This window comes from Mastigoproctus giganteus, chromosome 3 (genome assembly GCF_048544385.1).
Source record: "Mastigoproctus giganteus isolate SK-2022 chromosome 3, ASM4854438v1, whole genome shotgun sequence".
Classification (NCBI taxonomy): Eukaryota; Metazoa; Arthropoda; class Arachnida; order Uropygi; family Thelyphonidae; genus Mastigoproctus; species Mastigoproctus giganteus.
The window spans coordinates 200,858,490-200,879,496 of record NC_143577.1 but is presented as its reverse complement, the minus strand read 5'-3'; the positions used below and the strand labels follow the sequence as shown (position 1 = coordinate 200,879,496).

The following is a 21,007-nucleotide window of genomic DNA, read 5'->3' as shown; positions in this document are numbered from 1 at the left end:
GTCTCTCCAGTAGTATACAATCGATACACACAATTATGGGAGATTTTTTGAATGGCTTGGTACAGAAATTACATTAAATCTACACTAAGGTACTCGGCCCAAAGTTACCATATTTCTTTCCTAAAATATTGCCTTCAAAAACAACATCGTTCCGAAGTTTGCCAGGGTAAATTTAAATCAAAAAATTTCAGGCATAAAACAACTATCACTGGCGACATCACGTAATATTGTTAAGCTTGCCTTAAAATCTCGACTATTCGGATAAACAAAAATACCTTTCCCAGTTAGAAGCTTCGCGATACAATTAAAAAATTATCTACATCCGAACGATTGGTCTGTATTGAAGACCTCCATAGATTTGCGACGGGAAGCACAAGCCTCAGAAATAAAAAACAGACACGTTAATAAGTTGCAAACATTATCGAATAGTTCAAGACACGTTCATGCGAATTCTAACACATTGTCGCGAGCTTGCGACCAAGTTCACACGAGTTGGGTGACATCCCCCCCACAGACACATAACGCACTACCACAGAATATGTCGGCTAGTTCACGAACACCCCCTCACCCAGTATCCAACGAACCGACATATCAACAGGTTACAAATCTTTCCTCGTGTACACTATCGCAGGACCAGATTTCACTTTTATCCAAAGGATTAAATTATAATTTACCACCTCGAAAGCTGCCAAAAAAACAATGCGTAATTGATTTTGAATTTGGACTTCGTAGTGTTCCACAAAAAGATGTATTTATTCAACAAGTTAACCAAGTTGTGAATAACATAAAAGAAACACGACTTCCTAAATTGAATACACATGACAGTTCAGCTTTACGAGAACTTCGAGAAAATAAGGACATTATTATACAGAGGGCAGATAAAGGAGATACAGTGGTAATACTAGATAAACATGATTATATTAATAAGTTAGATTCAGTTGTATCTGATAGCTCCACTTATTGTGAAGTGGACCCGACACTGTTTACCAATTTGGTAAATCAATACAATAAAACGTTAACCACATATCGTAAAAACGACTACATTACTATGGTTCAGTTGAAGGAATTGAAGTCCAGAACATACAATATTCCTGCACTTTTTGGTCAGGTAAAATTACACAAACCTGGATTTCCGATTCGACCTATTGTTTCCTACAGGAACTCGGCATTTTCAGCCTTAGCCACACATGTATATAACATTATAAAACCTTTTAGACAGGTTATACAATTTGGGATTAAGAATTACGATACATTATTTAATAATCTTAAAGACTGTAGACTCGGCGACAATGACAATTTATTCTCATTAGATGTTACATCATTATATACGAATGTAAACGTTGAATACACATTAGATATCATTTGGGATATGTTAAATAAAAACTCGACACCGATTAATTATACGAAGCTGCCTATAAAGGAGATTTTTCACTTAATTAAACTATTAGTTGAGGCTAACTACATCACCTTTCGAGACAAGGTGTACAAACAAATTTTTGGATTACCAATGGGTTTGAGCCTGAGTGGCTTAATGTCAGAGATCTATCTCTCAACGATTGAGCAGATACATTTGACACCTTTTCGTCCCCGTATCACATACTATGGGAGGTATTTAGACGATGTTCTAGTTATTACCGATAGTAGTACTATCCAAGATATTTTACATTCGTTTAACAATATTCATTCTAGACTCAAATTTACACTGGAAAGGGAAGATACGGATACTAAGTCATTAAACTTTCTAAATTTCACGCTTACCCGGGACTCGAACAAAATACAATTTAGCATCTATCGAAAACCCACAAACACCGGTATGCTTCTACATTATAATAGCTACCACCCGTTCACCTACAAAAGATCGATTATCTTTAATCAATTTCTAAATGCCTATAAATATTCAACGACGGATTCTGCTTTAGACTCAGAAATACAAATATTAACTAGCAGATTCTTGAACAGGGGTTATCCCATTAACACAATAAATCGAATTAGGGTACAAGCTAAGGATAGGATACAAAATACTGCACCAATCAACAATAGTAATATCAAAAAATACTTTATTTCTGTCCCATATGTTGAACAGTGGCACAAACAGCTTAACAGATTCTTTAAAGATACCGAATTTAAAATTATAGCTAGGCCTATACGGAAGTTACACACTATACTGAACAATCGCTCGGTTCTTTCGGCGTTCGCAACACAAATTAATGATCTAGTATACAACATTTCTTGCGGTGATTGCGACTCGTCTTATCAGGGTTCCACGCGGTTTTCTCTTAATATCCGTGTAAATCAACACGAAGCCTCTGTTCGTGCTTCTCGTTCAGCAGCGTCAGAATTAGCCTTTCATGCCATTAACGAAAAACATACTTTTTTATTTAACGAGGCCAAAATACTTAACGTTCAACGTAATTATACACGACTATTAATTGCAGAAACCGTTGAAATTAAATTACACGAGAATTCTGTTAATGTTCGGCGGCCATATTTGATCTCCGATGCGTGGACCTTTACGCGCATGCGCGAAGACACATAATCACTATTTAAGTTGCAGGTTTAGCCTGATTCGGTAATTTTCATTCCTGTGATCACGACAGTCGGTCGAAAAGCATTGTCAGCTTCAGGAAGGAAAATCGTTTTGAATATTTTCGTTAGATTCTTTTAATTGCGTTAATTTGAATTTTAATGGTTTTGAATTGATTTTGAATTGTGTTAAATTGATTATTTAATTATTTATATTTTACTTTAATTATTTATATTTTACTTTAATGTACCGGTAAGTTGTCGATTTTTTCGTCTTTTCCGTTTTAATTTCTGGAGGGTATCATTCGGAAGTGTTCCACGTACTATATTGAGGTAAACTCCTCTTATTAATTTACTAATATTATTATCAACGTAGAACATATTGAGTATTACAGCTCTGATTCATACTATCTAATTAATTTTCAAACTCTTATTGACTATTTCATTCACTTCCTGTCTCTCCAGTAGTATACAATCGATACACACAATTATGGGAGATTTTTTGAATGGCTTGGTACAAAATTACATTAAATCTACACTAAGGTACTCGGCCCAAAGTTACCATATTTCTTTCCTAAAATATTGCCTTCAAAACAACATCGTTCCGAAGTTTGCCAGGGTAAATTTAAATCAAAAAATTTCAGGCATAAAACAACTATCACTGGCGACATCACGTAATATTGTTAAGCTTGCCTTAAAATCTCGATATTCGGATAAACAAAAATACCTTTCCCAGGTTAGGAAGCTTCGCGATAAATTAAAAAATTATCTACATCCGAACGATTGGTCTGTATTGAAGACCTCCATAGATTTGCGACGGGAAGCACAAGCCTCAGAAATAAAAAACAGACACGTTAATAAGTTGCAAACATTATCGAATAGTTCAAGACACGTTCATGCGAATTCTAACACATTGTCGCGAGCTTGCGACCAAGTTCACACGAGTTGGGTGACATCCCCCCCACAGACACATAACGCACTACCACAGAATATGTCGGCTAGTTCACGAACACCCCCTCACCCAGTATCCAACGAACCGACATATCAACAGGTTACAAATCTTTCCTCGTGTACACTATCGCAGGACCAGATTTCACTTTTATCCAAAGGATTAAATTATAATTTACCACCTCGAAAGCTGCCAAAAAAACAATGCGTAATTGATTTTGAATTTGGACTTCGTAGTGTTCCACAAAAAGATGTATTTATTCAACAAGTTAACCAAGTTGTGAATAACATAAAAGAAACACGACTTCCTAAATTGAATACACATGACAGTTCAGCTTTACGAGAACTTCGAGAAAATAAGGACATTATTATACAGAGGGCAGATAAAGGAGATACAGTGGTAATACTAGATAAACATGATTATATTAATAAGTTAGATTCAGTTGTATCTGATAGCTCCACTTATTGTGAAGTGGACCCGACACTGTTTACCAATTTGGTAAATCAATACAATAAAACGTTAACCACATATCGTAAAAACGACTACATTACTATGGTTCAGTTGAAGGAATTGAAGTCCAGAACATACAATATTCCTGCACTTTTTGGTCAGGTAAAATTACACAAACCTGGATTTCCGATTCGACCTATTGTTTCCTACAGGAACTCGGCATTTTCAGCCTTAGCCACACATGTATATAACATTATAAAACCTTTTAGACAGGTTATACAATTTGGGATTAAGAATTACGATACATTATTTAATAATCTTAAAGACTGTAGACTCGGCGACAATGACAATTTATTCTCATTAGATGTTACATCATTATATACGAATGTAAACGTTGAATACACATTAGATATCATTTGGGATATGTTAAATAAAAACTCGACACCGATTAATTATACGAAGCTGCCTATAAAGGAGATTTTTCACTTAATTAAACTATTAGTTGAGGCTAACTACATCACCTTTCGAGACAAGGTGTACAAACAAATTTTTGGATTACCAATGGGTTTGAGCCTGAGTGGCTTAATGTCAGAGATCTATCTCTCAACGATTGAGCAGATACATTTGACACCTTTTCGTCCCCGTATCACATACTATGGGAGGTATTTAGACGATGTTCTAGTTATTACCGATAGTAGTACTATCCAAGATATTTTACATTCGTTTAACAATATTCATTCTAGACTCAAATTTACACTGGAAAGGGAAGATACGGATACTAAGTCATTAAACTTTCTAAATTTCACGCTTACCCGGGACTCGAACAAAATACAATTTAGCATCTATCGAAAACCCACAAACACCGGTATGCTTCTACATTATAATAGCTACCACCCGTTCACCTACAAAAGATCGATTATCTTTAATCAATTTCTAAATGCCTATAAATATTCAACGACGGATTCTGCTTTAGACTCAGAAATACAAATATTAACTAGCAGATTCTTGAACAGGGGTTATCCCATTAACACAATAAATCGAATTAGGGTACAAGCTAAGGATAGGATACAAAATACTGCACCAATCAACAATAGTAATATCAAAAAATACTTTATTTCTGTCCCATATGTTGAACAGTGGCACAAACAGCTTAACAGATTCTTTAAAGATACCGAATTTAAAATTATAGCTAGGCCTATACGGAAGTTACACACTATACTGAACAATCGCTCGGTTCTTTCGGCGTTCGCAACACAAATTAATGATCTAGTATACAACATTTCTTGCGGTGATTGCGACTCGTCTTATCAGGGTTCCACGCGGTTTTCTCTTAATATCCGTGTAAATCAACACGAAGCCTCTGTTCGTGCTTCTCGTTCAGCAGCGTCAGAATTAGCCTTTCATGCCATTAACGAAAAACATACTTTTTTATTTAACGAGGCCAAAATACTTAACGTTCAACGTAATTATACACGACTATTAATTGCAGAAACCGTTGAAATTAAATTACACGAGAATTCTGTTAATGTTCGGCGGCCATATTTGATCTCCGATGCGTGGACCTTTACGCGCATGCGCGAAGACACATAATCACTATTTAAGTTGCAGGTTTAGCCTGATTCGGTAATTTTCATTCCTGTGATCACGACAGTCGGTCGAAAAGCATTGTCAGCTTCAGGAAGGAAAATCGTTTTGAATATTTTCGTTAGATTCTTTTAATTGCGTTAATTTGAATTTTAATGGTTTTGAATTGATTTTGAATTGTGTTAAATTGATTATTTAATTATTTATATTTTACTTTAATTATTTATATTTTACTTTAATGTACCGGTAAGTTGTCGATTTTTTCGTCTTTTCCGTTTTAATTTCTGGAGGGTATCATTCGGAAGTGTTCCACGTACTATATTGAGGTAAACTCCTCTTATTAATTTACTAATATTATTATTTTATATATATATGAAATACAGCATCTTAAAGTGCTCATCAAAAAAAATATTAATATGCAGATTCAAAATTGTAAGCAATAAATGCATTACTATATAGATGAATTGAATATGAGTTTAATATGTAATTATAGAAAATACATTTTAATTCCCTAAGTGAGTTGTGGTGGGGCGTTAGATCTTGAAGGCTAAACAAGATTAAATTAAAATAACTTATGATGTATTGAAACAGGAAATGAAAACATCTTTCATTTCTTAGTTATTCCTTTATCAGCATGGTGCATAGGTAAACTGTTATTTGTAGATAAAAAGCACTCAAAATACCTACGTTGGTTTAATTATATTTATTTCCAACAAAGCATTGGATAATGGGGAAGGTTAGTAAATGGTTTTGGATATGTATTATTAAAAACAAAAAATAAACATTTAAAATAGAATAAGAGAAAATTACATAAAGAAACTTTATGTATTGTTGGAAAAAATTTTTCCAGTCAAGATCTATTTCTAGGGTGGTTGTTGGGAGATATATATGTTTTCCCCAAAAACAAATCAATAAATTCTTGTGGTCTTTTGCGATGGTGATATTGCAAAGACAGCTGGTAAATTCTTACTTATTATTATTTATTGAAACAAAATTCTTTGAAGTAGATCTCCCTTTGATTTGCAAAATGTTTAGAAATTTAATTCTACTAGAATTTTAAGAATTACATAATAATAATAATTCTTAGTTGCTGTCTTTTCAGTCACTGAAGAAGTGGTAAGAAAATAACACAAAATGCTTGACTCCATTATGTACATATATTTCCAAATCAGAAATAAACATAATTAAATCAATGTGAGTTTGAGTGCTTTTTTATCTTCCAAATTTTTCATTTAATTTAATGTAATTACATTAATGCTTAAATAAATATAAGAGGTGTGGCAATAAAGTTTCCAGACTGGTGCTGTTGTCGTCATGTTCAATGAATTTTAAAATAAACAGAAGTAGTATGTTTCAGTTCAAACTTCCTCCAACAGATGGTGGTACAGAGATTATCCAGTAGCTGACAGGTTGCAAGTAATAACCAGTTTCATCAATAGTGTTAACATTCAGTGTCCCAATTTTGTAATGGAGTAACAAGTAATGTTGTGAAGGCATTTCTGACAAAACATGGCTTCTTACAGATCAACCATCTACTCTTCTGATCTAGCACCAGCAGACTTCTTCCTCTTTCCCAAGGTGAAAACTGTCCTCAAATAAAAGAGATTTCAGGACAAAGAAAAACATTTAACTGCCAAACTGAACGTCATCTCTTTAGACACATTTGCTGACTCGTATCAGAAACTTTTAGAACAGTGTAATAAGTGTATTTAGTCAGGTGTTGATTACTTTGAATAAACACAGAACCAATTTTGAGCTCCTTCATTTCTCTTTTCTTTTTATTGCACCAATCCAAGGACTTTATTGTCACATCTCATAGTTGCACATAAAATATAACATCAAACAACACGCAAAGAGAAAATAAGAGATATTTATCCCATTTTGTGAAATTTTGCTGCCATTGTTATAATATTGATATAGGTGATACTTGCAAGTTTTCTTAGTTTTGTAGCAGTGTAATCAGTATCAGAAGAGGCCTATAAACTTTAATTTATAGTAATACAAACATGTTTTAATAACGTGACTTTATCACATATTATGTAATTTAATTTGAAAGAGCATAGTTTGTGCTGTTGCTAAATAAGTGGGATTAGTGTAGCATTATTCTTTTCAGTCTCTTAGTTTTGTGTGTTGTTTCTAAACTAAATTTAGACTAAAATCATGCCTCAGACTAGAGCAACAAAGCATAGGATTCAGACTATGGGGAATGCTTTGGTTTGGGGGAAAACTCCCAAAGGCAGTTCTCCTACAAATCAAGATTGTTGTGTATGTTACTTGTGCTCTATCAGGACATGATACAGCTATAGGGGTAGGAGATTCCTTTGTGTATGTTCATTTCAAAGAGCATGAGAAGTTTAAGCACAGACTTAGCATTCTGATGAGATTATATGAGGGCTTGAAGAATAGTGTTGATTCCCTAGAAGGATTAAAAGAGAAGAACCCATCAAGTGCTCAGCTGCCCAGCCCAAAGCTTGAGCCCATTTTCCAGCATCAAACAACAAAAAGACATTCTTTGCAGCAGAGATCCTTGATCTCACAGAAAGTAGCTACAGTTGGCAACTTGATTGTCAGCAAAGGGGGAAATATATTATGTAAAAAGGACAGGTGGAATAAGGCCAGGATATATCTGCAGTCTAAAATAGATAATGTTGTGTGGCTATTACCTGTTAAGAGCACAAAAGGTGATATCGTTGTACGCTTTGACACTAATGATATTAAGAGTAGGAGATCTGAGGATTTAATTAAGTTTAGAACAGAGGTTCCCAACCTCTGTTCTAAACAGAGGTTGAGAACCTCTGATGGGATCCTTCCACTTGTTCAGATTATGAATCTAAGGGGGCATAAATTCAAATTAAGAAAAGACAGATGTAGAATAGATGTGCGGAAATTTTCCTTTAGCCAGCGGGTGGTTAATTGCTGGAACAAACTTCCATCTGTCGTTGTGGAAGTTGATAGGTTGAATAAATTTAAGGAGGAACTGGACAGGCATTTGGAGGGAATGGTGTGATTTTTTTTTTTTTTTTTGGCTGATGCTGCATAAGCTCATACATTTGCTTTCTTGCATCACATGCCACTACTACTGCTACCACCTGCCCATGTACTGGTCAACCACATTGGTGTCTATGACATACCAGTGTGTTAATTAACGAGTACATAAGTCTGTTTTGAAAAGTCACATAAATAATTAGGTAAGCAAAACCGAGCTATTCTACTAAAAACAGAAAAACATTAATTGAGAAAATACAATTTATAAATGAGATTTTTATATTTTCACATAACATGTGGTTTAAACATTTTCCTCTTTACTTGAATTTTTTTGTTTCTGTTTCGAATTTTGAATCTGTTTCACTCTTACTAGCGAATGTATATCTGGATTGATTAGTGTCAATTTCAGTTGAAAATCTGTGGTCATGAAGCTCTAACCACTGCTGTCTCCAGAAAAACCATAAACATTGCTTCTGTAATCATGAGGGATCGTTGTATAACTGTAAGGCAACTGGCAGAGATATTGAGGATATCAATAGGAAGCATGCACAGTATTCTCCATGACACATGTTTGTGCATGCTGGGTTCCAAGACTAATCACACCTGAGCAACAGCAAGTTCCCATGGTGGTTTGTCAGGAGCTACAACGTATGGTTACTGAACATGGTGAGGTTCTGCACAAGATAATAGCAGCAGTTAGACATGGCTTCATCATTTCAATCCAAGAGTAAAAAACAAAGCTCTGTTTGGAAGTATTCGTTATCACCAATACCGAAAAAAGCAAAAGTTATGGCTTCTGCAGGAAGCCATAACAAGGTCGCGGTCATCTCTTTTTTTGACATTCAGAGAATGGTTTGCCAGCATGTTGTGTCACGTCACATGACTGCTACACACCCTCACTACAGAATTGTTCTGCACATTTTGTGGGATCATATTCATCACAAACAACCACAACTGCATGCAGGAAGGTGGATGCTGCATCAAAAAATGCAAGACCTTGCATTGTTCATACTATCATCAAGTACTTAGCCAATATTAATGTCAAGTGTGTAAGTGTGTTCCTTATTGGCCTTATGGCCCTGACCTTGCACCCTGCAATTTTTTTTTTAAATTCCCAAGTTAAAGAAGGAGCTACAAGGAAAACATTTCCAGTTGTCAGAAGAAGTTGTAAAGACATTGGAGGCAATTCTCAAACGCATGTCAAAAAATGGCTTCCACCATGTTTTAGAAGAATGGCAGAAACAGAGTGAGTGTATTTAATCAAATGGGATATACTTTGAAAAGGATGCTCAAAATATGGATGATTAATAAAGTTATGTTGTGAAAAAATAATTGTGATCATTCTTCATCGAACAGCCCTCAAAATGAAACCATAGAAATGAAAACACTAAGTAAAATAACTAATAAAACACTAAGAAATAAAGTTAAAAGTGAGGAAATTAGGGAAACAAGTAAAGTAAAACCAATTAATGAATGGATGTATAATAGGAAAAAAAAAATGGGGAAAAACATATAAATAGGATGGATAATGACAGGTGGGCAAAAATAGCCAAGAACTAGAGACCCATTGGCAAACAAAGAAGATGAAAGCCAAGAAGAAGATGGGAGGATGATGTGTTTATTCTCCCATCTTCTTCCCCATTTGATAACTAGAAGAAGGTGGAGGATGATCTATCCTAAATCAACAAGCAGCATGCCGAATGAAAAGAGGAGGGAGAGTTATTGGGGACAATCTAGTTGTAAACTATTTATATTACCTCTTAACAAACAGGAAACATGGATGATTAATAAAGTGAAATCAAAATATGGATGATTAATAAAGTTATGCTGTGAAAAAATAATTATGATCTTTCTTCATCGAACAGCCCTCGTAAATGAAACCATAGAAATGAAAACACTAAGAGATAAAGTTAAAAGTGAGGAAATTAGGGAAACAAGTAAAATACAATCTATTAATGAATGGATATATAATAGAAAAAAAAAAAAAAAAAAAAAAAACAGGAAAAATGTATAAATAAGATGGATAATGACAGGTGGACAAAAATAGGCAAGAACTGGGGACCTGTTGGCAAACAAAGAAGAGGAAGGCCAAGAAGAAGAAGATGGGAGGATGATCTGTCCTAAATCAACAAGCAGCATGCTGAATGGAAAAAGGAGAGAAAGTTATTGGCGACAATCTAGTTGTAAACTATTTATATTACCTCTTAACAAACAGGAAACAAAAGAAAAAGTAGAGTGTATGGTTCACTTTTTCTTAGTATGTCAACAGTTTTTGAGTTACTAACTTTTTTATAACATCATACAAAGTGCGTATGCAATGGTTAAAATATACAGGATTGCAAATATATTTAATTCACACTACACTAAATTATTTCTAGAAGCACTTGAGATCATCTCAGCAAACTTTGATGTATTTTCATAAGGGCTTCTAAAAATATTTTTCAATCTCAACAGTGTAGTGTAAATTGAGTAGACAGAACATTTTTTTTTTGTTTCCATTGTTTTTCTGGATTTTTTTTATTTTTTATTCTCTTCTTATTTTATCTGTGCCTTATTTTAATAAATATTTTCTTTAGTATTTCTTATTTTTAATGACATGAAACCTGTCTGAGAGCAGCTTGTATCATCTGAGCCTTAGTGTCCACATGACATGGTGTAATCAGATTGACTAGCAGTGACAGTAGGTTTGTGGAATTTTAACTTGCAAATTGAGCTGGATTATGGCAGACTGAAGTCTAAGTATAATGAGCAGACATAAATCCCATGTTAAATTATTTTAATCTTTCATACTTTTATAGTCAGCAATTAAAAATACAAAGTAGAAATGACACAATCAGTATAGGTGACAAAACATACACATTTGTATTTTAAAAATGAAGCTCTCTGCTTCCAAATAGCTAGCATTCTTTTCAACTTTAATGAGCTTGTAGAAATAAATCATTCCACATTAGGTAATCACTTGGTGAAAAAGAAGAAATCATTGTTATTGAATTTGTTTGTCTATAAAAAAAACTTAATGCATTCAAGTTCATATAATTTTTTATACCATGATTTTTTTATTCTTTAGAATTCAAAGCTGTAATTTTACTCATGAGTTTTATTGTGTTAAATTGATTTTTAATTATTTTTTAAACTATTTGTTACTCTAATGTAAGTTTTTCGTTTTAATTTCTGGAGAGTATCATACGGAAGTGTTCTACGTACTATATTGAGTTAAACTTCTCTTATTATTTTACAAATATTGATATCAACGTAGAACGTATTGAGCATTACAGCTCTGGTTCATACTATCTAATTATAAATATGTAAACAAATTAAAATGTAAATTATTTAAATAAACAAAACATGATTCCACCATTATTTTTCTTGTTCATTAATAGCTAAAAATACTATTTCAAATTAAATTTTATGAAATTCAAAAAATACATATCTCTATTTAATATTTTTGTGAACTGGGGAAACTAATCTAAAATTAACTCTTAGCTTTGAATTTACCAGCTACCAGTTCAAATATCCTTAGTAGCTGTGCAATGCCTAGACCAGAGAAAAGCTTGACCCATCCTAGTCCTTATTGTGACTTCTGTCTTGGAGATAGTATTGAAAATAAGAAGACAAGACAGGCAGAGGAATTAGTTTCCTGTTCTGATTGTGGTCGATCTGGTAAGTGTTTCAGTTTTTACACAAAAAGCACTGATATATATATATATATATATATAGCTTTTAAAAAATGGAAATTAGCTTCATATTTAGAGGTGTTAGGAAATATGCATATGAAAAATAAATGTAATGAATTTGAAATTATCTAAATGTTGTGAATATTGAATTTAATTATTTATATTTTTATGGACAATACGATGTTAATGACATGACCAGTGAACTGTATTTGAAGAATGGAGAATACAAGCATATGTTTGTTAAAAAAAAAAATTAACTTTCTTTATTGAAATAATTTTTTTTTAACTGCCAGATAGAATTCGTTATAGTTTGCAAATCATTTATTTTCAAAATTGAGAAAGAGTAATTGGTAAAACACTTAATTTTTGAAATTTTTCTTTTATAATTAGTAATAAATGGGAATTCATTAAGTTAAAATTATAAATCAAAATTTTGTCTAATAAAAGATTTTTAAATTTAATGAATATAAACATTTTTCTTATATATAAATTTTGAGTCTAATTAATATTCCAGCACTCAGATTCTGCAGAAAATTGAAGTTTTTGAATAAGGTTGGTGTAAAATATTTCCTTAATTACACCTTAATTTTATATTACAGGTAATATAAATAAATTATTGTGAAATAGACTGCCTGTATGCAGACATCACTGAACCAGAAATGTTATTTCCTGTAATTAATATCTCATAAAAATTTAGAAATTACCCTTAGGCAGTCTGTGTGATTTTTACATGGATTGACAGTCATATCCTTAACTTATTTTACTGAATTGCATGAAACAAATTACATAGAATGTTTTACATTTTATTTATCACCTCATACCAGTTTTCATACCATGTCACTAGTACTGGATAATTTTTAATTATGAACTTCCACCCCTTGGAAAAATGCTGATGATTATATGATTATTAATATTAAGTTATCATTCTAGAAGGTTTAATATATCTCACCAAAATGAAACTGTTATTAACTAATCATGTCATATATCCAAGTGAAAACTTGAAACAGGGATCCATTTACTCATCTGGGATTGAAATTTTCATAAATAAAAATTTAAGAAAGTTGTTGATAATGATGAATTAAATCAGTGTAGACAGGAAGAAGAAGATTATCCATAAAAGCCAAATTTCTGCACTTGTTCTAATCCACGATCTATTCACATTTTACTATAGATCATATTCTTCAGATGCCAATTTATATTATACAGTTAAGTATATTGCATCTCTTTTGTTAATACTGTTGATTAGCTAGTGCTACCTAATTACTTTATTTCAGATCTTTATTTCTTTTCCTATTCCCATCGAATTAGGCTACCCTTTCATCATGACTGTTTTCCCCCCAAATATTATTATTTGTGGAATGTTTTTTTTTTTAAAGCTCTTCTTGTTTTGCATAATCTTTTTCATGTGCATTACAGTATTGCTGAAGCTATTTTCTTTGTTATCCTATTCTTCCAGCAACTTTTTTTTCTGAAAATATTTTAATGGAAGGTGGGGGGATACTCATATTTTGAGACTACTCCATTAGAATTTATCTTATATACCTACAAATAGTTTATTTATTGATGCCTCATGCACTCCATGACTTTTATGACATAATAAAAATAACTATCTATTATGAAGTTTAATTAATTTGTTCCTTTTTCTAATTTTTTTGTCAGAATTACATGAAAAAAAAAAAACAGCTTGCGTATTTCATATAAGTTGTTTGCTGCATCACCCCGTAGTTCACTGTTATTAATAAATGGTTGCGGTACATAACGAATTTTGTTTTCAATTTTGGTATCCCATTCTTTGGGGAGAGCATGAGTAAAGGAATTCTGCACTAATGCCATTAATTCATCTTACAGATAGGTGCAATGCCAGTTCTAAAATCGTGAGATTCTGAATGTCATTTCAGCAATAATTTTATGTGTTACATGAAACTTAAAAGTATGCATTATATTAAGCCACTCCAGCATCTGCTTTTGGGTCTTATTCTTCATTTGTATAAAAGCCCAAGCCTTCATGGGTGAAAGTTGCTCTCGGGCACTGGAGGAACCAAAGTGTCTCCAATACAGAAATTAAAAGAGAAATACATGGAACTCTTAAATTATTTTTGTATTTTTAGTTACTCTTGCAGGTGCATGTATGGCAAATCATCCTAAATTTTATTTGTCCTTTTTTTGGATTTATATGTTACAGTATATTATATCTTTCATTGATAAACTACTAGTATTTTCTGCCTATATTGTCATCAGTTTGTTTGCTGTTAATAAAAAAAAAAAAAAAAAAATTCCAAACCTTCATTTATGGAAACAGCATAGCAGGTTATCAGATCTTTCATCAGAGAAAGTTGTTCTTTTAGAAGTATGTATTCCATTAGGAGTTTACTTTTCTTAATATAATTTTCAAAAATGAAAAACTGCTTGAATTAGAATGGTTATTCTACGTTTCATTATGAAGAATTTTTGATTTCAGAAACAAAATTGTTTAGTTCAGCAAAATTTGATTTTTGTTAGTCATGATATAGAAGTAGGGAGTTTATATAGAAGCTCTTACCTCTTTATCAAAGATTTAAAATCTGTAATTTGGTTTTTTTTTTTTTTTTTTTTTTTTGTGTGTGTGGGGAAAGTTTTCTCATTTCATTTGTATGTGTTAATTTTTTCATTTGTTCCATAATAAGTTATTAGTCTCCCTGAATGTAATTTATGTGAATGTTTGTTGTCAGATTATATAGTACTCATGTACCACATTTTACTGGTATATTTTTCTTAGCATTTATATTTGTCTTCATTTAATTCTATTTTTCATGAGAAAGATTAATGAGTTTAAATCATTCAAAACAGTATTCAGATCATAATTATTATTTTGTTGTTCTTTCTATATTCAAATAATTGCTACTGTACTCTTTTTGATTGGTAGTTTGCATTAGGATCTGGATGTATTTGTTTTAACTTCTGCTGTTTTTGTATTTGCGCTTATTAGTCTATTAAAATTATGCCCTAATTAGTGTATTAAAATCTTAATTCTAGTCAGACCAAAGTATTACATTAATGCACCACTAGTCAGATTCAGAAAGTTGATGTGCAAACCTACTCTAACTGGCATCAGCAATATACTTAGCTAAACCATTTGTAAAATAAACTGTTTTGGTTTGAAATATACATTTTATTTTTCCAAAAATATAATTTTTATGTGAAACAAAACTTACACCTAAAAAAAGTAGCATTTAGAATTCATCATATTCAAAATAATCTAAATTTAAACCATGCTACGCATTTTACAGATAATTAGGTGGCTGATTTACTTATAATTTTAATTTTTTTCCCCCTCATAAAGCACATCCCACTTGCCTCCAGTTCACTCCCAATATGACATCCTCAGTAAAGAAATACAGATGGCAATGCATTGAATGCAAGTCTTGTGGGCTTTGTGGCACATCTGACAATGATGTAAGTTGCAATTTGTTGTGCTGATAAATTAACTGATAATTTTCTTGACCTAATGAACTATAATTAACGATACGTTTTTCCTCTGTTGATGAATCGAATGTTCAAAGCAAATGTGATACATTTTGCATTTCTTGCTTCTCAAAACATTGTGCCATGCTATTTTGTCCTCTGTTTGATAATTTCAAATGTAGTAGTAATAGGCTTGAAAACGCCAATAAGTTTTGATTAAGGATGAACCTGGCACCTATGAAAAACGTATATTCAGAACAAATTTGAGGGGGGAAGGAAGGGGGAATTTTTAAACTTTTGTAGCTCACATTTATCCAAATATGATTTCTTGGGAGTAATGTTATTTAAATCTAGTACAACATACATGTCGCTCTGTGTGTATTATACACGCATACGTACGTCCTAATATCACTAGCTTAAGGGAATGAGTTTTGAATTTATGATAAAAGCTAATGGTGCAAAAATACTTAATGTTTAAAAAAATTTGCTTGGATTAAATACAGCTGTTATCGAAAAATTTTATTGCACTTTGACACACTCCTATGAAGAGAAATTTATTGCCAGCAAAGCTAAAATGGTAACTTTTTCATTTGAAAGCCCACAGATATAGTTATCATTTCTAATAAAATCCTTCTAAGATTGTGGAATTAAATAGGCTGAATTTTAAGTTGAAGGATGAAATAATGTGTCATCCACTTTAGTGATTTTTATTGTGTACTGACTGGTACAGAAAAAAGAAATCTTCCATTTGATATACTAATGAAAAATAACTGCCACCTTGAACAACTCTGTATGTAGAAAACCTATGAACACTGGCAGGTAACTATGAACTACCTTATAGTTGTAAAGTGGACATTATAAAATCCCTTGCCCTATATCTACGTGTTCTCAAGATACACTTCTTCTTCTTTTTTTTCTTTTTTTTTTTTTTCCATTACAAGCAAAAATAGCCCACTTCAGATAATATTTGATGTACAGTTGTTTTCAGTTTGTACATTCAACAAAATCATTGATTAATATATATTGTCAATAATATATTGATTAAGATAATATATCAGCTCATCTGTTCATACAGAATATGTATATTGACCAAATTGAATATCATCTCTGTTTTGTACTCAAGGCGTCTGATAAAGGCATTAGTTACAACAAAGTGGATAAGTCTTAATTGTACAGCATTGCAGTACTATAAGAGGAGGGGAACCACTCCATCATATTCTAGAACACTGAAATACAAATTCAGAACAGCTTCATACTTCTTTAAGCAGCACATATTCTCCCAAATGTTGATCAAAGAAGATAGCATAATTCTCTCATTCCTTTCTTACTACAATCTTGCTGTCTACAAAATCATTGTCTAGACACATCATCACTATTACCCATACCAAAACTACCCCCATGGCATTCTTAGCCAAGTAATGTCCTCCTTAGTGATTAATTTGATTACTACAAGTTCACTTCTGCAAAAGAAGCCTAGCCACTTTATTTGGATCATGGAGGTTTGGGCCATATGCAGAAATATGTAAATAAAAGTGGTCACATGGTGTGTAACGTGTGCAGGAAAATGTTGTAAAGCCATGTGACCTGACTAATGCCCAAGTCAGCGTGCTAGCAATGGGTAATGAATAGGATCCCATTGATCTCCAAGGAGATGTGATTGTTAGTGTGCATTTAGCAGGTGTTGCACAAGGAAGACACTGCACTTTTCAAGTGTTCAGAGACTAGTGTCACTTTTTAACAAATGGAAAAATTCCTGGAAAACATTCATGAACAATACAATTGTGGCTGAAAATGTATGGTGACAGAGTGAGGTACTCAACTTCCAGAATAGATTATTAAGTGTATAATCAAAAATACAATGAAACAGTTAACATAGGTTAACTGTTTCATTGTTTAGTGATTATTACTTTATTGTTTAATGAGGTTAACTGTTCAGCTTCATATGATAAGGTGAAAGTGAGATCAGTGATTTTCATGAAGCCACAGATCTCAGACACAAAATCTCATACAGCTGAAAAATATGGTTGCATTGGTGCCAGGAATGCAAAGGATGGATGCAAGAAGACTGTGGCATAAGTCATTTGGTCCATTGAGTCTTGGTTTATGCTATTCAGTGCTTACAGAGAGTGCACATATAGAGCAAATCACAGGAAGAACTGGAACAATTCTATTATATGCTCTTAGTGTAGTGTAAGCTGCTGGAGGAGGTGTAATAGTATGAGGCATATTCTTAGTCTGATCTGGCACACCTAGCAGTATCGCATGTTTAATTCTAAAGATTGGGTACTTTTTAAGATGACAGTGCAACTTTTCACTGTGTCAAATGTGTGAAACAGCAGTTTGAGGAATATGAGGACAATCATGGCTGGCTCTGGCCAGCCAAATCCTCTTATGTCAAAGCCCATTGAGCAGGTGAATTGGAAAGATATATTTGTTAGCATAATTCTCTGCTCAATTTAGATACTGGACCAACCATTTGTGTAACAGTTTTGTTACACAAATAGTTCATTATTGCTTATGTCACTTTTCAACACCTTAATGAATGCATTCCCCATCATGTTGGAGCAGTGATTCAGGCAAATGGTAGTCCAACTCTTATCAGCTCAAGGTTCTAATAAAGTGGTCAGGCAGTATATATATTTTCCTTTCTAGTTAACAGGAATGAGAACGACATAAATAAATGTATTGTTAGTGTTATTTCATCCTCCAGCTTGTCTTTTGTGAATAAAAGTCAGCTCCAAACAAGTTATGGCAGTAAAAGAGAGCCCTTTCATCAGTACATACAAGTATTAAAATTCATTAGAAGTTCAACACACTAGGTGTCATGAAATTAGATCTCCACTTTTTTTGCCAAACATGCAGATAATAGCAATTTGTATTTGATAAACTTTTAGTGGAAGACTATACAGCGATAGAAATATTGCAATAATTTATTTGGATAGTTTACCAGATATCCACATGATAGTGTGCCGACAAGTCTGAGGCAAGTAAATTGAGTTTCCATTGTGTTCTCCTGAGTCCTCTACATTCCTTAACTGCTAAAGGCATGAAATTTTCAGCTGCTGTAATTTATAAAATTCCAGAAACTGAAATTTCGTAAATAATGATAGACTGAGCAATCCAGGCAAGATTTTTTGATGAGATTGTGGTCAAATGAAGCAAACTAGAGAAAATCTGTAAATGCACCAAACTATTAATAATACCCATCATAGTGAGAAAGCATGCTACTTTTTTTTTTTTTTTTTTTTTTTTGAAATGAAATCTCCTATCTTGTTATCCAAACATACTGCTTCTTGTTTTCTTACTCTGTTTGGGGAAAAATAGCACATGCCATGAGAGATGTCAGAACTGTAATTTTTAACACACGCATTATAGATTCTCTGGGTTTTCAAATGAAAGCAGTCCTGAACAGGATGACTCATTTCTTTTCTTCACATGTTAGAGTGTGGTATCTTTTTTTTTTTTTATTTTTTTCAGGCTGTATCGAGATTCTTATAAAATAAAAGTAATTCATTTTGTTAATTGTATTATTATGGTAATATGTTTTCCAGCTAACCTATGAGTTAATTGTTAATTAAATGTTACATTATTTTTACTTTAATAATGATACCCAATGCCTATTTTGGATAGCAAGCATATGCAATGCCTATGTCATGGGTGTGTTATACATGTATAATCATTATATTGTTAGATATGTCGTATTACAGGTAAGCTCTGTGCAAGGATTAATTAAATAAAATGCATTCCTCCATCCAGAAATTCTAAACTTGAAATGTGCATATTACTGATGATGAAATTAAATGAGAGCTGCATATACAAAATGATCAGAAAAGGAAGCTGTAAATTATGATATGCAAAAATTAAGTATTTCAAGTTAATTGAATCTAGGGAAGCAATTCCCACTCATCTTCCACTTGCCAGTGATCATAGGGATAAACTGATAGTAACATGGTATCTGTTTTTTGCTAATTGTCATTTTTCTGCTTACTTTTCTCACTCAAGTCTCCATTCTTTCTCTCCCCCCCCCCCTCTCCATAGCCCTGTGATAGTTAGAATTTTTTTCTGAACTAGATAATTTGCAGCTTCTTTTTTAGTAATCACTTTCTACTGAACTCTTTATAAACGTTTATCTTCATCTTTGGTAGTACATACAATTATAATCTTTAGAATTCTTGCACTGAACTATGTTTTAAAAGTTCTATTTGTACTCCACCATGACCACATAGTTTAGAGAAGTTTACAACTAATCATTTTAATAAGAATGCAATCATAACTATATTTAGCAGCCAATGTGGATTTGAATTGTGGTCAACTCAAATGTATGCTACTGCACTCCATGCTGACCACTTAGCTATGTCAGGCATATATCATTGGTTGTGATTTAGAAAGTGGTGTGGCAATAATGGAGTTAAATCCTCTGTTTAATAATTTCATTCATTTTCATATATACAGATCAAAATAATTTATAATAATTCCATTGCTCTAATTAATGCACGTGGATATGGTTAATATCCATTTGAAATAGAAATACATTTGATTAACATATTGTGTGCTGTACAGAGAGAGAGAGAGAGAGAGATTGAGATTTATCATATTAAACTAACTTACAATTGAAAATGCTAAATATGGGATTTTTTTAATATTTATTTGTGTACTGTTCCTCAATCTTTCCCTCCTATATTTGCGATATGGTTTTGGTTGTCCAAATGAGAAAAGGAATCTTAGTGCAAAAATGTAGCACAAAAATGCTGTATAACTCCAACAACCTCTGTGCAGTTTCACTGGTTAACATTATCAGTTTTAAATTCCACATTATAGTAGTAAATTTGAAATGCTGAAATCGGTCATTTGTTTATGAATTGTGGAAAGTTTATGACCAGTAACTATGATCTTAAAGCACAAGTATTGTGAGTTGAAATCATTAAAAAAATATATAAAACATATCTCTTTATTAATAATATACTGTAATAGTCTATGCCAGGCATTCTCAACCTGGTGCTTTGCTCCCTTAGGATTTAAAGGGCTATTCAGTGAGCCTTGAAATGTTGGCTCACGAGTACAGAGTTCATTAGATACTGTGCAAAGGCCATTCATGTTTAAACTTAACTGGTGATCAATGATGAAAGGCCAACCAGTAAAATGCTTACTGTCGGAAAAAGGTTGAGAACTCCTGCTGTACATTACAAGCAATATAATATTATAAATAGTTAAAATCTACAGTACTTTCATGCATTTATAAATAATCACTTTGGCTGTTGATTACCCTGCGTGTACTGGTAAACAAAATGCATCATTCTATATTTAGAACTATAAGTTATTAATTTTAATCATTTTATATTCATTTATAATGCAATTTCTGTATAGAAAGTATGTATGTCATCTTCAGCATAAGCACTTTATC

The 21,007-nt window shown here is 32.5% G+C and overlaps 1 protein-coding gene across 1 annotated transcript in view; it reads left to right on the top strand.

The window, feature by feature from the left end:
- LOC150088572 (zinc finger protein ubi-d4-like) overlaps positions 1 to 21,007 on the top strand; it is a 232,773-nt gene that overhangs the window by 124,703 nt on the left and 87,063 nt on the right. The window contains exons 6-7 of the mRNA XM_090370812.1: positions 11,990 to 12,151; positions 15,485 to 15,597. Of these exons, the coding sequence (XP_090226938.1) occupies positions 11,990 to 12,151; positions 15,485 to 15,597 (275 nt within the window). The remainder of the gene's footprint in view (positions 1 to 11,989; positions 12,152 to 15,484; positions 15,598 to 21,007) is intronic.